This window comes from Pseudochaenichthys georgianus, chromosome 1 (assembly GCF_902827115.2).
Source record: "Pseudochaenichthys georgianus chromosome 1, fPseGeo1.2, whole genome shotgun sequence".
NCBI classification, from domain to species: Eukaryota; Metazoa; Chordata; class Actinopteri; order Perciformes; family Channichthyidae; genus Pseudochaenichthys; species Pseudochaenichthys georgianus.
Genome location: NC_047503.1, coordinates 16,801,846 through 16,815,877, shown reverse-complemented (window position 1 = coordinate 16,815,877; position 14,032 = coordinate 16,801,846). Strand labels below are relative to the sequence as shown.

At 39.4% G+C, this 14,032-nt stretch overlaps 1 protein-coding gene across 1 annotated transcript; it reads right to left on the bottom strand.

Moving 5' to 3' along the window:
• Window positions 1-1,365: 1,365 nt before the first annotated feature.
• On the bottom strand, window positions 1,366-5,287 carry krt98 (keratin 98). The gene is made up of 8 exons (XM_034097550.2): window positions 4,943-5,287; window positions 4,235-4,317; window positions 3,977-4,133; window positions 2,765-2,926; window positions 2,509-2,634; window positions 1,729-1,949; window positions 1,579-1,589; window positions 1,366-1,460 (listed from the first exon to the last, which is right to left on the bottom strand). The coding sequence occupies exons 1-8, from the start codon at window positions 5,285-5,287 to the stop codon at window positions 1,366-1,368; spliced, it is 1,200 nt and encodes a 399-aa protein (XP_033953441.1).
• Between the last annotated feature and the right edge of the window lie 8,745 nt (window positions 5,288-14,032).

Genomic DNA, 14,032 nt, shown 5'->3' with positions numbered 1-14,032 from the left:
ATATCTAGGAGTCTAGGACAATTATTTCCCTAACACTCACTATCACAGATTTTTTCAGATTTGTGAACAATATTTGAGAGAAATGGTTATTTTGTGTATATAAAAAATGTTTTAGATCTTTGAGTTCATCTCATGAAAAATGGGAGCAAAAACAAAAGTGTTGCGTTTATATTTGTGTTCAGTGTATGTCGCCATTTTGTAATTCCTGTTATTTTCAGTTGAGAATGTTTCAAAGTAGTCAAAATTCAACTTACTTTTTGTTTCTACTGTTTATAAGTATGATGTTTAAATATGAAATGCTGTATTCATTAGTTGTACTATAATTCTACAAATATTTTTATATTTTAAGTTTTCAGAGTGATTGTTTCCTACAGAACATTTTGTGATGTCATTTTATTGAACGTGTTTGATTGGAAAATGTTAGAAAAAAGCTGTAAAATAACAGTATTCTCCCTATAGAACTTTAGGTTCTGTATTTATTTTAGTGTTTGATCATACAAATCTAATACAAAAAAATGTAAAAAAACTGTTTTTCTCATCAGAACTTTATTTAAGGTATTTGAATGTAACATTTTAAGACAGTGGATTTTGGACTTTAAGGACAGTTCCTGTATATTAATTGCTTTTGCACTTTATTTCAGTTAAAATATTTTTACTTTAATTTTATGTTTTTTGTTTGGCAGCCTGCTGCCAGTCATTTGACCGTTTTTTTACGGGTTTTTTGCCTGTAGAAGTATTAGTGCTGTCCTTTTATTAAAGGTTATTGACTGAAAAAAGAGCAGATAAACCTGTAAAATAACAGTGTTTCACTGCTGAACTTTAAGTTCTGTCACTTTATTAAAGATGTTTGACCGTAATAATTTAGGATAAAACTGTAAAATAACAGTATTTACATGCTTAACTCTAAATTATGTCCGTAATAAATAAGGGAAGATACCTGTAAAATAACAGTGTTTCTCTGTAAAGGAAATTAATTATATTTACTGTGAATTTATGGTATTTTCAAATGATTGTAATTAGGGTATTTCACTGTAATTTGACGGTAAGTTTTTGGAAGCACAGCTGCCAGACTTTTTACCGTCTTTTTACAGGGTTTTTTTTACAGTGTGGGTTTGTAATGAGCGATCCATTTCTGACAACATATATTTTATCCACTGTTAATTAAAAGCATTGATTAATGCAGGTTTGAGAGCACATGAAGGAAGTAAGTCCAAACTATTAGCAACTGTATCTGTCCCTGCTGTACAAAAACATTCAGTATAATAGCCATGGGAAGTTTTCTGTTCATTTGAAAATGTAGAAACATGAAAGAGTATTTAATTCAACTGCATGATCTTTATTTATGCCAATGCTTCTGATTTATCATTAAATCTCATCCACGTCCACATCAATGGTCTTGGTGCTTTCGATCACCTTTCCATCCACAACTGTCTGCACCACTGTGATGACCTTTGTGACCACTGAGGAACAAAGAAGATACGAAAATCATGAGCACATCACATTTCATAAATACAGTTCCAACTTGAATGGCACTGTAATGAACAAATATGAATTATATGCATGTGAAAAATTGCTTACCTTGTCTTGAACTGGTTATGGAGAGAAAAAGAGAGAAGAAAAAAAATTAGTCTAGAACATATCCACTGTCTATTGTCATGAAATGTTTAATATTTTTTCTCGACATTTCCCCTGTCCAGTCAGTGTTTCTCCCTCTTTATCGGGCCTCACCTTTCATCCTCCCCATCCAGCAGCCTCCTGTACTCTGCGATTTCCAGCTCCAGCCGGGTCTTGAGGTCCAGCAGCATGTCGTACTCCTGCTTGTTGTTGGCGATGCTGGCGTAGAGTTGGGACAGCTGAGACTCCAGACCTGTGACCCTGTTCTGGAGGCCTGAAAGCTGTGCGGAGTAGCGTTCCTGGGTCTCTGCTAGGGTGCCTTCCAGAGAGGTTTTCTGTTTTGGTCGGAGGAAGAAATTTTGAGGTTAGTAATCCAGAATCATGCTTATCATGTAAGTGTAACATTTGTGGACTCATGGTAGTTACTGTCTTTATGCTAACTACTTAGCTATCAAGCTAACCTGCTTTTGGCTGCATGGATGTACAATTAGGCTTAAATACAGTGTCACTTTGCCTTGCTTCCATTTTTGCCAGTGGCCACATGCTGTATTACAGCAAAAAATCCACCCTTTCCCAAAACGTATTTCCCCCATGAACCATCATTGTAAAAGAGACATCTATAAAGCTGTTGAAAGGACACCTTGGCCTTGAAAGTCAGTTAAGACTCTTTCTATTATGCATGTTTTATCTATTCATTCTAATAGGTGTGAATCAGCACCATCTTTGGGTCAGGCTGTTATAACACATTGAATACTGGCTGTAACTATATATTTAATAGACAGTATGAGAGTGCTATCAGTCTCATCCTATAACTCTAGAACATGTTTAGTGTTAACATGCATCATGTTGTATCCAGTGGATCACAATCTCAAATGTTAATATATGTTAACATACCATGCTCAAATGGGACTGCAGTTCAATCTGAAGCCTCTGCAGGCAGCTCTTCAGGTCCTTAATCTCTGTGCGGGTTGTCGTCAGAATCTCTGTGTGTGTGATCACGTCCTGCTCCACCACTGCGATCTGGGCATATCAAAGAAACATTTATTGTTTTACCCATCAAGTAAAGTAGATCATTGACATACTTTCGAGCTAAATAAGCTAACTCTTCAAAGGCTGCCTTCAAAGTGGCTTTATTCTGAACAGTTCTCACCTTGCTCTGGTACCATGCCTCAAGTTCCTTGCGGTTCTTGCCAATCATGGTCTCGTAGTGTTCCCTGATTTCTGACATGACCAGGTTCAAGTCTTGAGAAGGAGAGGCCTCCACGGCCACGTTGACCTGGCCGCCCATCTGACTCCTCAGCAGTATCAGCTCCTGCAGGTAACAAAAAACAAAGCCTGAGTGAGCTGTTGTAAAAACTGGAATGAATTGATTCAAAGAGCATCCAATTGTTTTCTTTTGCATTCGCACGCTATTGGTTATGTGTGTGTGTGTGTGTGTGTGTGTATGTATGTGTGTGTGTGTGTGTGTGTGTGTGTGTGTGTGTGTGTGTGTGTGTGTGTGTGTGTGTGTGTGTGTGTGTGTGTGTGTGTGTGTGTGTGTGTGTGTGTGTGTGTGTGTGTGTGTGTGTGTGTGTGTGAGTGTGTGACCCGAACAATAGCTAATTGGGGTGTCAAACTAAATGTCATCGCGGGCCACATTAGCATTATGGTTGCACTCAAAGGGCCGGTGTAACTTTAAGACTATATATATATATATATATATATAATATATATAAAATAATGTATTATATTACATGATTGCCTCTGCATTGTATTATTATCGGATAGGGTAATAACTTCATGTTTAACTACGTCTGAAAGCAGAAGTGTAGGGCAAATATTTGCAAGTCTCTTCAGTGCGAATGTCATACAATGAGATGCATTGTGGGATATGTAGTTTATGGGCAACGTGCTTCTGTAAAGCGGCATGTAACCGTGTAATATTATATTCTTTGCCAGCTCTTGCAGGCCACATAAAATGAGGTCGCGGGCCTGATTTGGCTTGCGGGCCTTGAGTTTGACACCCCTTAGCTAATGGAAGGAGTAATACAAGGAAGTGTTCAGAGGGGGAGAGGGGCAGTGCTGGGAAAAAGGAGAAGGCGACGCACCTGTTTATAAAAACATGAACCTAACATTGAATCTAAGGTAGAGCTCATGTGTGCAAACTCTGAGCAAATTAGGCTACAATAGATGGCCATAACAAATGGTGACAAGTTTGTTTTATAGTGAATGGCTGTGAAAAGTTGAATGATGATGATTTTCAGCTTCAGGTTTTGTGCACACACAAAAAGGGTGTTGGCCTGTGTGCAGGAATGTATGAGAAACTGCCATTAACCAACCTTGGATTGGAGGAAATATAAAGCTAGTTCCTGTACACTCTCACCTCTTCGTGATTCCTCTTGAGCATGATGAGCTCGTCCTTCAGGGCCTCGTACTGACTCTCCAGGTCCATTCTGGCCAGGTTCATCTCATCCAGAACCCTCTTCAGCCCAACGATGTCCGCTTCCACAGCCAGCCTCATGGACAGCTCGTTCTCATACCTTTGGGGGGGGGGGGGGGGGCAGGACAGACAGGTTTCAATAGGTGGTCTAGATACATGAATGCATTTGAACTTTCACTTATCCAAGGTGGAGGCACTCACTTCATTTTGAAATCATCAGCAGCCAGTTTTGCGTTGTCAATGTCCAAGACTGTCTTGGAGTTCAGCCTGGAAGCAAAACGAATCTGAGGAGGAGAAAAACAGGGAATCCCGTCAGAAGAAGTACAATCAGTCACATGTTTTAAAATGTTTTACAACAGTGCGTCATGGGATCCATACATTCACCTATAAAGGATTTACTAATTCCAACATAGGTACCCATAATACCTGATTGACTCATTTATCCATTGGTTGATACTAAACTTCAGTTTTTTGGGAAAGGTTTCCTTAAAAAATGTAAGAGATGGAATATAACAGTACGTGTGACAAACAACCTAAATATTAACTTGTACATGAAGTAAATCCGATAAACAACTACGTATATTTAAAGTATGTGTGCAGCCTGTACACAATTATATTGGCTCATAATATCAGATTTCACATCTCTTTGTAATTGTCACTGTAACACTGAAACCTGTCTGCAGGATGTGACGAATGTGTAGGAATGAACTAGGTATGAAAATAACCAACGTGCTGCTTTCTGATTGTTTAATGTGTAACTTCCTGATAAAATAGCATACTTGGAATGTCATTGATCGGTTTCCTGGTTCCGTAAATCTACTATCCTAACCCCACATGTACCAACCGATCTCTCACACTGAAACATGAGAAGATAACAGAAAACACCCACACATGTTTACTTCCTCTCACCTTGTCCTTCAGGTCTTCGATGATGGCGAAGTAGCTGGTGTAGTCGTGGCAGATGTGAACTTTGTTCTGGCAGAACTCTCTGATCTGCTTGTCCAGTTGCTCGTTCTCCTTCTCCAGTTTGCGCACCTTTTCCAGGTAGCTGGACAGACGGTCGTTCAGGTTCTGCATGGTGGCCTTCTCGTTGGCGCCAACGTGGAGGTCCAGGCCATCAGTCAGGTTGAAGCCCCCGGAGGTAGGGGCATAGCCCTGGCTGGCAGAGGAGACGCGGGTGCCGCGGCCTCCTGCTCCACCGTAGACACTCAAGGTCCTTGAAGATTGGATGTAGGATCTGTTGCTGTAAGACATGGTGGGAGGTCTGGATCTGGCTCTGGGTCTGGATCTGGAAGGATCACTAGAGATCGTCTGCAGTTGAAAGCATCACCTTGGTCTCCTTGGTTATATAGGGGCCTAACACAGCAAAGTGGGAAGGGCCAGTAAGGTGAGTTGAAAGGGAAGAATGTGGCTGACAGGCTACCCCCCTACTCCTCTGTGCAATCTATTCATCAACAAGGGTGTGGCGATTGGTGGGTCGGGGTGCCGTGATTCCACATTTCTTTGTAAGATCAATGAAGCGGCATTCCTTGAATACTTTTTTTTCCGTCTTGAAACTTCATGCAGTTTTTAATTGCAGCCTTCGTTGTCTCTTTACTTGAATGCAGGTTTTTAGACATACACATCTTGAACGTTATAAAATGTGTTCCAACTGCTATGTTTAGCTATCTTGTAAAATATTCACTCAGCAGTGACAGAAGTGGCATATACCAGCGACAATTTCCCCTCAGTGAAACTTGGGGCCACAGGTTGAGGGAACGGCAGTACTTAGGCCAAATGTCCAAAATGGTGTTAAATATTTAAGAACTATTTTGATGTACTTTACTTAAGTTGATCATTTGATGGTATTTTATACCTCAAATCAACTACATATCAGAAGCAAATCTTTTTTTTGCTTTATTACATTTGTAAGCTGCACATTTACCAGCTACAACATTAAAATGATTTATATATATTAATGCAATTTCAATATATATTATCCTGAAGGGGACTATTCTGCATAAGCAGTATTCTTTTTATTTTAAGACATTTTGATGCAACTGCTGTTGTACTTTGACTTTAGTATCACTTTTAATGACTACTTTCTTGAATATTTAGAATGTGCTTCTTAAACTAATCTAACTATCTGATTCTAGCATTGCACCATAAAGAGTAGACCACTGAGATGAACTACAACATGTAATAGTTTACTTCAGAGAGTTCACCCTCTGCATATCACGCCTGACTGGTAACTGATTAATACACCTGTTTAAATATATTGGAACATTAAGCTGCTGGAAACAATCTGTAATTACAACATCCAACTTCCTGTGAAAAAGTCCCTGCTGGTTCCGTTGGGTTAAAACTGTTATCTCAGTTTACACTTGGCAGAAACACATTCTCATGCCAGTAGAAAATCGTCACCTTGCTGTTGTTTTTTTAAAGTTATCTCTCAGTCACCTTTCAGCAGACACACAGATAAGCAGGGCGAGGCCTGAACACTGATGACTGACGGTCCTCCTGTAATGTACGTCAGCCTGCTCCTTTAATCTACCGACGACATGAAACATTTGTTTTACAAGAAACGTTTTAATCCATTGATAGATAGCTGTTAGTGAAATGATTTATGTGGAATGGTGTCTGGTAGAAGTACTCAAGTACAAGTTACTTGATTATTTCCATGTTATGTTGTTTTAAACTTCTAATCCACCACATTTCAGAGGCAAATATTGTAGTTTGACTCCAATAAATATGTAAGTATAAAATAAGCCACACATTTATCAGCAATAACTTTCAATCAGAGGTGATACACATTATTGTCCTGCCTTTAAAATGTTACATAACCAAAAGTAATAATGTATAAGCATAAAAATATACTCAAAGTAAAAAGTACGAGTAATCACTATGCACAATGGCCCACTTCAGAATAATAAATATTATATTATTGGATGTTAAAGGTGGAGTTTAATAATTTTTTTATATACTGCCAGGGTGGATCAACAAAGTTTTATCCTAACCGTTAAAATACATGATACATTTTTTGATGATTATATTTTGTATTATATATCTAATGTTTAAAAAGTACTCTTTTTATCTTTGAGATGTAACAGACTAAAAAGTTGTTAAAACATAAAACAAAACAAAAATGTTGGTTGTGCTGATTTGACCACCACTGCATTTAATGGAGCATTATTACGCTTTTTGGGGTTTTCCCTTCCCTGTAGTGTTATAGGTTTGTGTGCATGTAAATGATCTGCAAAGACTAAAATCCCAAAGTTCCCTCCAGAGGGAGTTTCTCTCCCACACGCTCCCCTGCGAGAAACACCTTGATTGTAGTCGTGTGTTTACTTGCGACATAGTGACATCATTATGTAATCCCTGTACTTCTATTGGCTATTGCTACAACACATTGTACATGATAGGCTAAGGGGCGGGACATCTTTAGGCGGTTGACCAATCACAACAGAGCCAGCCAGCTCACCAATCAGAGCAGACTGGGCTCTGGTTTCAGACAGAGGGTGAAAAGAGGTGCTGCAGCACAGGCTGTATGAGAAAAACAAAGAGCTGTTTGAACATTAAAGCATGGAGACAGTAGAGACACAAAATACAATGATCAAACCTGAAAATAAGCAAAATAGGGCCCCTGTAAGTAACATACTATTGCATTTAGTAGAAGAATAAAAGTATATTTTGATGTTCTTTTGTAGCTTCCTACAATTCTGCTCGTTCCATAATGAAGACTGTTTGGAGAAACTCCAGATGTGTAATGAATCGACGCTGGCTCCGTTCCAATGCATACTGAGGAATCATTTTACGAGGAAGCTTTTCCTGTCAAAACCTGTAAAACAATCCATCACTTGGGTTGACAAAGGTTCCTTGAGCACCTCAAGCTAAATCTGATTTTATATGAGCAATTTGTTTTTCATGATTATTCTTTTGACTCGTAATTACTTTGAGTTTATTTTTCCCACGATCATAACGTTCCCCTTTCTCCATTTTAATATATTTTCATCCTCTCCAATTTGGAAAGATCTTTTGGTCTCCAAACAACGGAGACACGTTTATCGCTCCGCCTACATCTCTGTCACACATCGACACCTTTTGTTGTTAATACAAATCTTTCTTTAAGGCGAGACACGGCAGGCAAAAACATCGTTTTTCAAGTACTGGTCAATTTTGAGATTTTGTACTATTTTGATTCCATAACATGTTTTCTTTCAGGCTTTTGGAAGGAAAACGTACAAAATACACATTTAAGTGTTTATTTTACTATAGTTTGTCTATTTGCGTCTGTAGATTTGGTACGAACCTGGTGACAAAAGAGTGCCAATTTCTATTCTATTTCTATTGGCTGGGCGAATTGCAAACCACGCCCCGTTAGACTCTGAATTTGTTTTGTTAGGCAGCCATTTTTTTCCTCGCTACAAAACCACATCCACACCTGAGCGAGTGGTTTTTTTGTACCTTAAAGCAGTTATGACCACACGTACTACAACACCGGAGCGGTGGAATGATGAGGAAGTGTCGGCGCTTCTGGCAATTTACTCCAAGGACGGGATGCAGCAGCTTCTACAGAAAGCAGTTCCCAACTCCAAATGTTTTGAGCGATGTTCGCTACTTGAGCTGGGAATCGTGCACAGTGCACACGGATGCCGGGTAAAAATAAAGAAACTCAGGCAGGACTATAACAAAATTAAAGACCACAATAATAAGAGTGGTAACGATTTTCTATTGTTATTATATATATATATTGCCACTGTTTTTTAATACTGACACCTAACTTGCACTAAGGCGTGTCTGCTGCTATATATATTGCCACTGTTACATTGTTTTGAAACTACTTTATTTTACATTTCACACTGTTATTTAACTTTACATGCACAATTTACATGCATACGACACACCTGGAACAGCATGATGCCGTTATTGTTATGTCTTGACTGTGCAATAAAACAAACAAACTGGCGAAGCTTTATTTATTGTGTCCCACCCCAAATTTGCAGAATAGAAGAATGTGAGAGCAGACAGGTGTCGGTGGTTGAATTTATCAGAAACACAAGTCTTACACACATAAACACAAGTAATTTATCATGTCATTTGTTTTAGATAAATAAGGGAAAAACACCAAACAAGGGTTGATGTCCTTTTCCAAAATCAGCCTGAGGGGGTAATATATAATAAATACATAAAGATAAAGTCCATTGTTATAATGGGGTATTTTATTTGTAAATTACCCTTATGAACTCCATCATGTCTGAGGTCGGAAAGTAAACAAACGCCTCATACAGCGGATGGGCTTTATACCCCCCCCCCCCGTGTAGTTCTTCTTCTCTCGTTTTTTTGTTGTACTCGCCGTGAAGTGGTTTTGCGGCCTGCCAGTAAACCCAGAGAAGAAGAAGACGAAGTGACGTCAGCGTAATCGTGCCTCAGGGAAAGTACTGCGGTGTGAATGCGATTGGCACTAGCCCCCTTGCGGATTTAGTGCCGTGGTACTTTAGTGGTACTTTAGTGCCGGTACTTTAGTGCCGGCACTAAAGTCCTGCGGTGTCCTGCGGTGTGAAAGCGGCTATGTCAACAGAGGTATCGCTGGAAAGCTCCGTCTCTCCTGCACAATCTCATCGGATCCAAATATGGTCATTTCCTTTGTATCAGCAACCAATCGTGAAAGCACAAAGGGGTCTTAAACCAAGAAACGAAATCTCATTGGCTGGTGTCAATTTCTGACAACGTGATTCGTTCAGATGCGTCACGTGGTGTGCTAAAACACTTCCTGGTTAGTTTTCCGCTAGAAATTGAAATCTCAAAATGCTAAAAGAACGGCGAAAAAAACGTTTACAGAGAAGACGACAACAATTGTCACTTGCACGAAGCAAGGCTATACAAAAAATGAACATGAAATACCTTCACGGAGTGCGTCGAGGCGCAAGCTGTCATCCAAAGAACAGGAGGGTTTAGCTAGCGCCTCACTGCAATCTTTAAAGGTCGTTTTCTCAAAATGAGTTTTTTCTCCTACTCTGAATTCGAAATTTCAACTTCAGTAGCACGTAGAGACACCAACCCTTCCAGTTATATTCCTATCAATATTATGAAGGCTTTTACTGAAGGGTTTGTTCATATATAATTCATAGCCTGAATTATACAACATTGTATACCTAAAAACATGGCGAAAATGGATATTTTAGGGCTGTTGACAGTATTTTCTGATTTATGGAGTGATAAAAAGAGATATCCAATATCCCTTCTGTAAAAGCCTTAGATACTAATATGACTACAAAATGAAAGAAGAATTTTGAATCTGGCTATATCCAAAGTTCAGATTTCGATTCCTGAAATGTGTTAAAATATGTGCATATTTAATGAGATAATGGTTATTTGCATATTTAAACATGCTATTTCAGAAAACTTGTAATACAAAAGACAATTGCCTTATTGTAAGTAATTAACTGGAGAAATTTCTAGCTGATACCTTTAAGTTAAAAAAAATTACCCTATTCACCTGGGGTGTCTCGCCTTAAAGGTCCCATGTCATGGCCATTTCCACTGATCATAATTCCATTGTTGAGGTCTACTAGAATAGATTTATACTGTGCAATTTTCCAAACTCACATTGGTTTCGCATACAGCATCTCTGTAAAGTATGTGTATTCAGCAGTATTCACTCTCTCCACTAAACGGCTCGTTGCAGCTCTTGCCCCCCCCTCCGTGAGCCCAGTGTGCTCCGATTGGTCGGGACCAGTCAGGACGTTGTGAATCGTGCTAAACTCCGTGGAGGTGTGATTTCCTTGTTTAGCGATACACAGCGAAACACAGCCAAACTCACCCTGAGCACACACAAAGTCACAGCCGAAGTAAAAACAATAAGTGTGGCTTGATATTGAGTAAGAAAAAGGTTGATAAATGATGTGAGAATGGGTCTGCAGAGGGAATTTCGACACGATCCCAACTGTCTGTTATCAGCCTGTAGCCAGGGAGGAGAGATCAGCAGAGCTGCATGCACTGAGTGTGTGAGGAAGTCCGTGGATTGGTCAATTTGGACCAATCAGCGGGGGCTTAACGTAACGGCTCCGCGGACGTAACGTAACGGCTCCACGGATTGGTCCATTTCGTTCCGGGGACGACATGACATCATGATGTCCCCGGAAGAATCAAATGGACAGTGACGTATCTCCAACGAGGCGTTTTGGGGAGGTATTTTCTGTTTTAGAGTTTTACTCGCTACAGGGTGTACTTTGAGGGTTTGTGACTCTGCACACCGTTTACATGCATAAAAACCTTCATAACACACAAGGGGATGGGCAATAACCGGAAAAACATGACATGTCACCTTTAAGATAATCAAAGTTCATAGTACGTTCAATCGATGAGAGGCATTCAAGTATAGAAACACTCCTTTATGTGCTCATGCTTGTGCAAACAGGGTTTAAATGTGCCAACATTGACTTAACATAAAAGTGACATTGGCAATCACTATAAATATTCAGGACACTAAGTGAAACAGAAGCAGTATAAAAACACGAGGGCGTGTCTGACATAAAATGCACCATAAGTCATCATAATGTGCTTTTCTGTTTTTTTCTTTTATGTTGAACCACAGTTGAAACAATTAGGAGTTTTTACATTGATAAACTGGAAAATACTGAAATGGCAGTTTCAAAACAAATTGACCTTGATGTGACATATTGGAAATAATGCAAGAAATTACTTATCTTTTTTTTTATTCTGACCTGAAGTGCGGGACTATTATGTGTTTTGTATGATGTGACCAGGCTTACTGTTTGTGTTGTATGTTCTGTTTTCTATTGCACTGTAATGTGACACTGTCAATCACATCACAAGCTATGTCTTTGCTGTCAATTTATTTAAAAAAAAAGCACAACAAAATTACTAAACACATACTAGTATATACAAAACAAAGTCAGTAGTGTTAGAGGTATTCAGATCCTTTTCTAAATTGAAATACCACACTGCGAAAATACTTACTTATAATTAAATAACCTGACCTTAACCTCAAAAGTGGAAATACTGGCCATCCTGTGTTAAGAGAGGCAGTTAAAGAACAATATATAAAGACATAAAGTCCAACAAAAGTTGCAACACTCAGACCTATACTGGAGAAACTGGTCTCCCCCCCCCCTCAGCGCCCCACGCCCACTTCCTTTCATATTCAGTGGGCCGTGAGATAACAGTCACCACTCACTACTCACAAGAACCTGCACGACCGCTTTGCCCATACCCTTTTCTTCTCAACCCACCAATCCAGATTCCCACACACACACACACACACACACACACACACACACACACACACACACACACACACACACACACACACACACACACACACACACACACACACACACACACACACACACACACACACACACACACACACACACACACACACACACACACACACACACACACACACACACACACACACACACACACACACACACACACACACACACACACACACACACACACACACACACACACACACACACTGCTACTGTTTGCTGTCATGTGTTTGCATGCATGTGTGACTATGTGTGCATTGAAGAGCAACATACTTTGTGTCTGTGTGAAAGTGTGCACCAGCCTTTTCTACGGACAATTAAACATTGTAATTACAGTGGTATTACTGAATCTTAAATAATTGCTTAGCCATAACAGTGTTGTGGTTTGAATCTCATATTTCTCCTTTCCCCACATTTCCGGTACAGCAACAAGTTAGTAGGTACATGTCTCTAGCAATATTTCAGTTAAAAAATATATCTAGAAAAGTACAAACCACTGTTGTCAGTCAATGTATAGGCGATGCATTTGGTACACCTAACAGATCTTGTTATATAAGGACTTTGTTCTTGTATGGGTTAGTGTCTTAGTGTTCATGACTTCATGTGTATGTCATCTTAATGGTTAATCTCAATGCACACACATTTTCTGTGCTTTCCAATAGTTTAAAATAGTTGTATTCCACTGTTAAATAACCTGTTCAATACAAACATGCCACTTGTAACAATTAAATACAATTTCTGTGAACTGATATTTGTTTAGTGAGCTTATCAGGCGTGTAGCGCAGTGGTCACAGGTTCAAACCCCACTGCAGTCAACATGTCGTTGTGTCCCTGGGCAAGACACTTCACCTCAAATTGCTCCTGTAGGGATTGCCCACAGTATTGAGTATGTAAGTCACTTTGTATAAAAGCGTCTAACAAGTAACATGTAATGTAATATTAGAGGATGTTCCCTGAAAGATAGTAAAATGTTAATGAAGATGTCAGACTTAGTATATTTGTTAATAATTACATACAATACATGGAATTTGTGTGTGTGTTCCAAGTGAATCTGCGGCCCCCTGGTGGCCAGTACATCAATTATGTGGCCCCCACAGCCCCCACCACCATCAAAGTTGCCCATCCCTGCACTAGATGGTGCCCTTTAGCTGTGATTCTTACCTACGCAGTTTAGAAATCTGCACAGGAAGGGTGTGGCTGTGTGACAATCTGTTCCAGTCAACTGAGAGATATGTGAACCCCTGAAGACCGCATTACATTTTACGTTAGATTTATCTGAGTCTGACTTAAGAACTTTATGTGAGCATCATTTTTGATCTCCTTCTCAATATTTGTATTCTCAGAAGTTACACGGTGGAGACAATACCCACGAACAAACAACACAAAGAACCAAACAGCAGCAGCAACAACCTAGTGCAGTACTCATGTGTAATTCTGTTATTTTTACGCCCAGAGTAATAACACTGGACCATTCCTCTTTCATGTAAGGTGCAATTGGAGACCAGTTCCTAACAAACTCATCCAGAGCTCCTCGCATCAGATGACAACCTCTCAAATGGCAACATTTTGTTTTCAAACCATAATATTAGGCAGATCTTCATCTGAACATTTCTGGAGTATTGTGACATAGCAAACAAAGCAACTCCTATTGTGAGTCTGGTCTACGCTCATAATTGGAATCTAACCCAAAAACAAAGTTATTTGGATTAAAAGCTATGTCTAT

Coding starts and splice junctions, on each gene's coding strand:
- krt98 (XM_034097550.2), bottom strand. CDS start 5,287: ATGTCTTACAGCAACAGATCCTACATCCAATCTTCAAGGACCTTGAGT. Junction 4,134..4,234: donor GCTGATGATTTCAAAATGAA/GTGAGTGCCTCC, acceptor CCCCCCCCAAAG/GTATGAGAACGAGCTGTCCA. Junction 1,950..2,508: donor TGCAGTCCCATTTGAGCATG/GTATGTTAACAT, acceptor CGACCAAAACAG/AAAACCTCTCTGGAAGGCAC.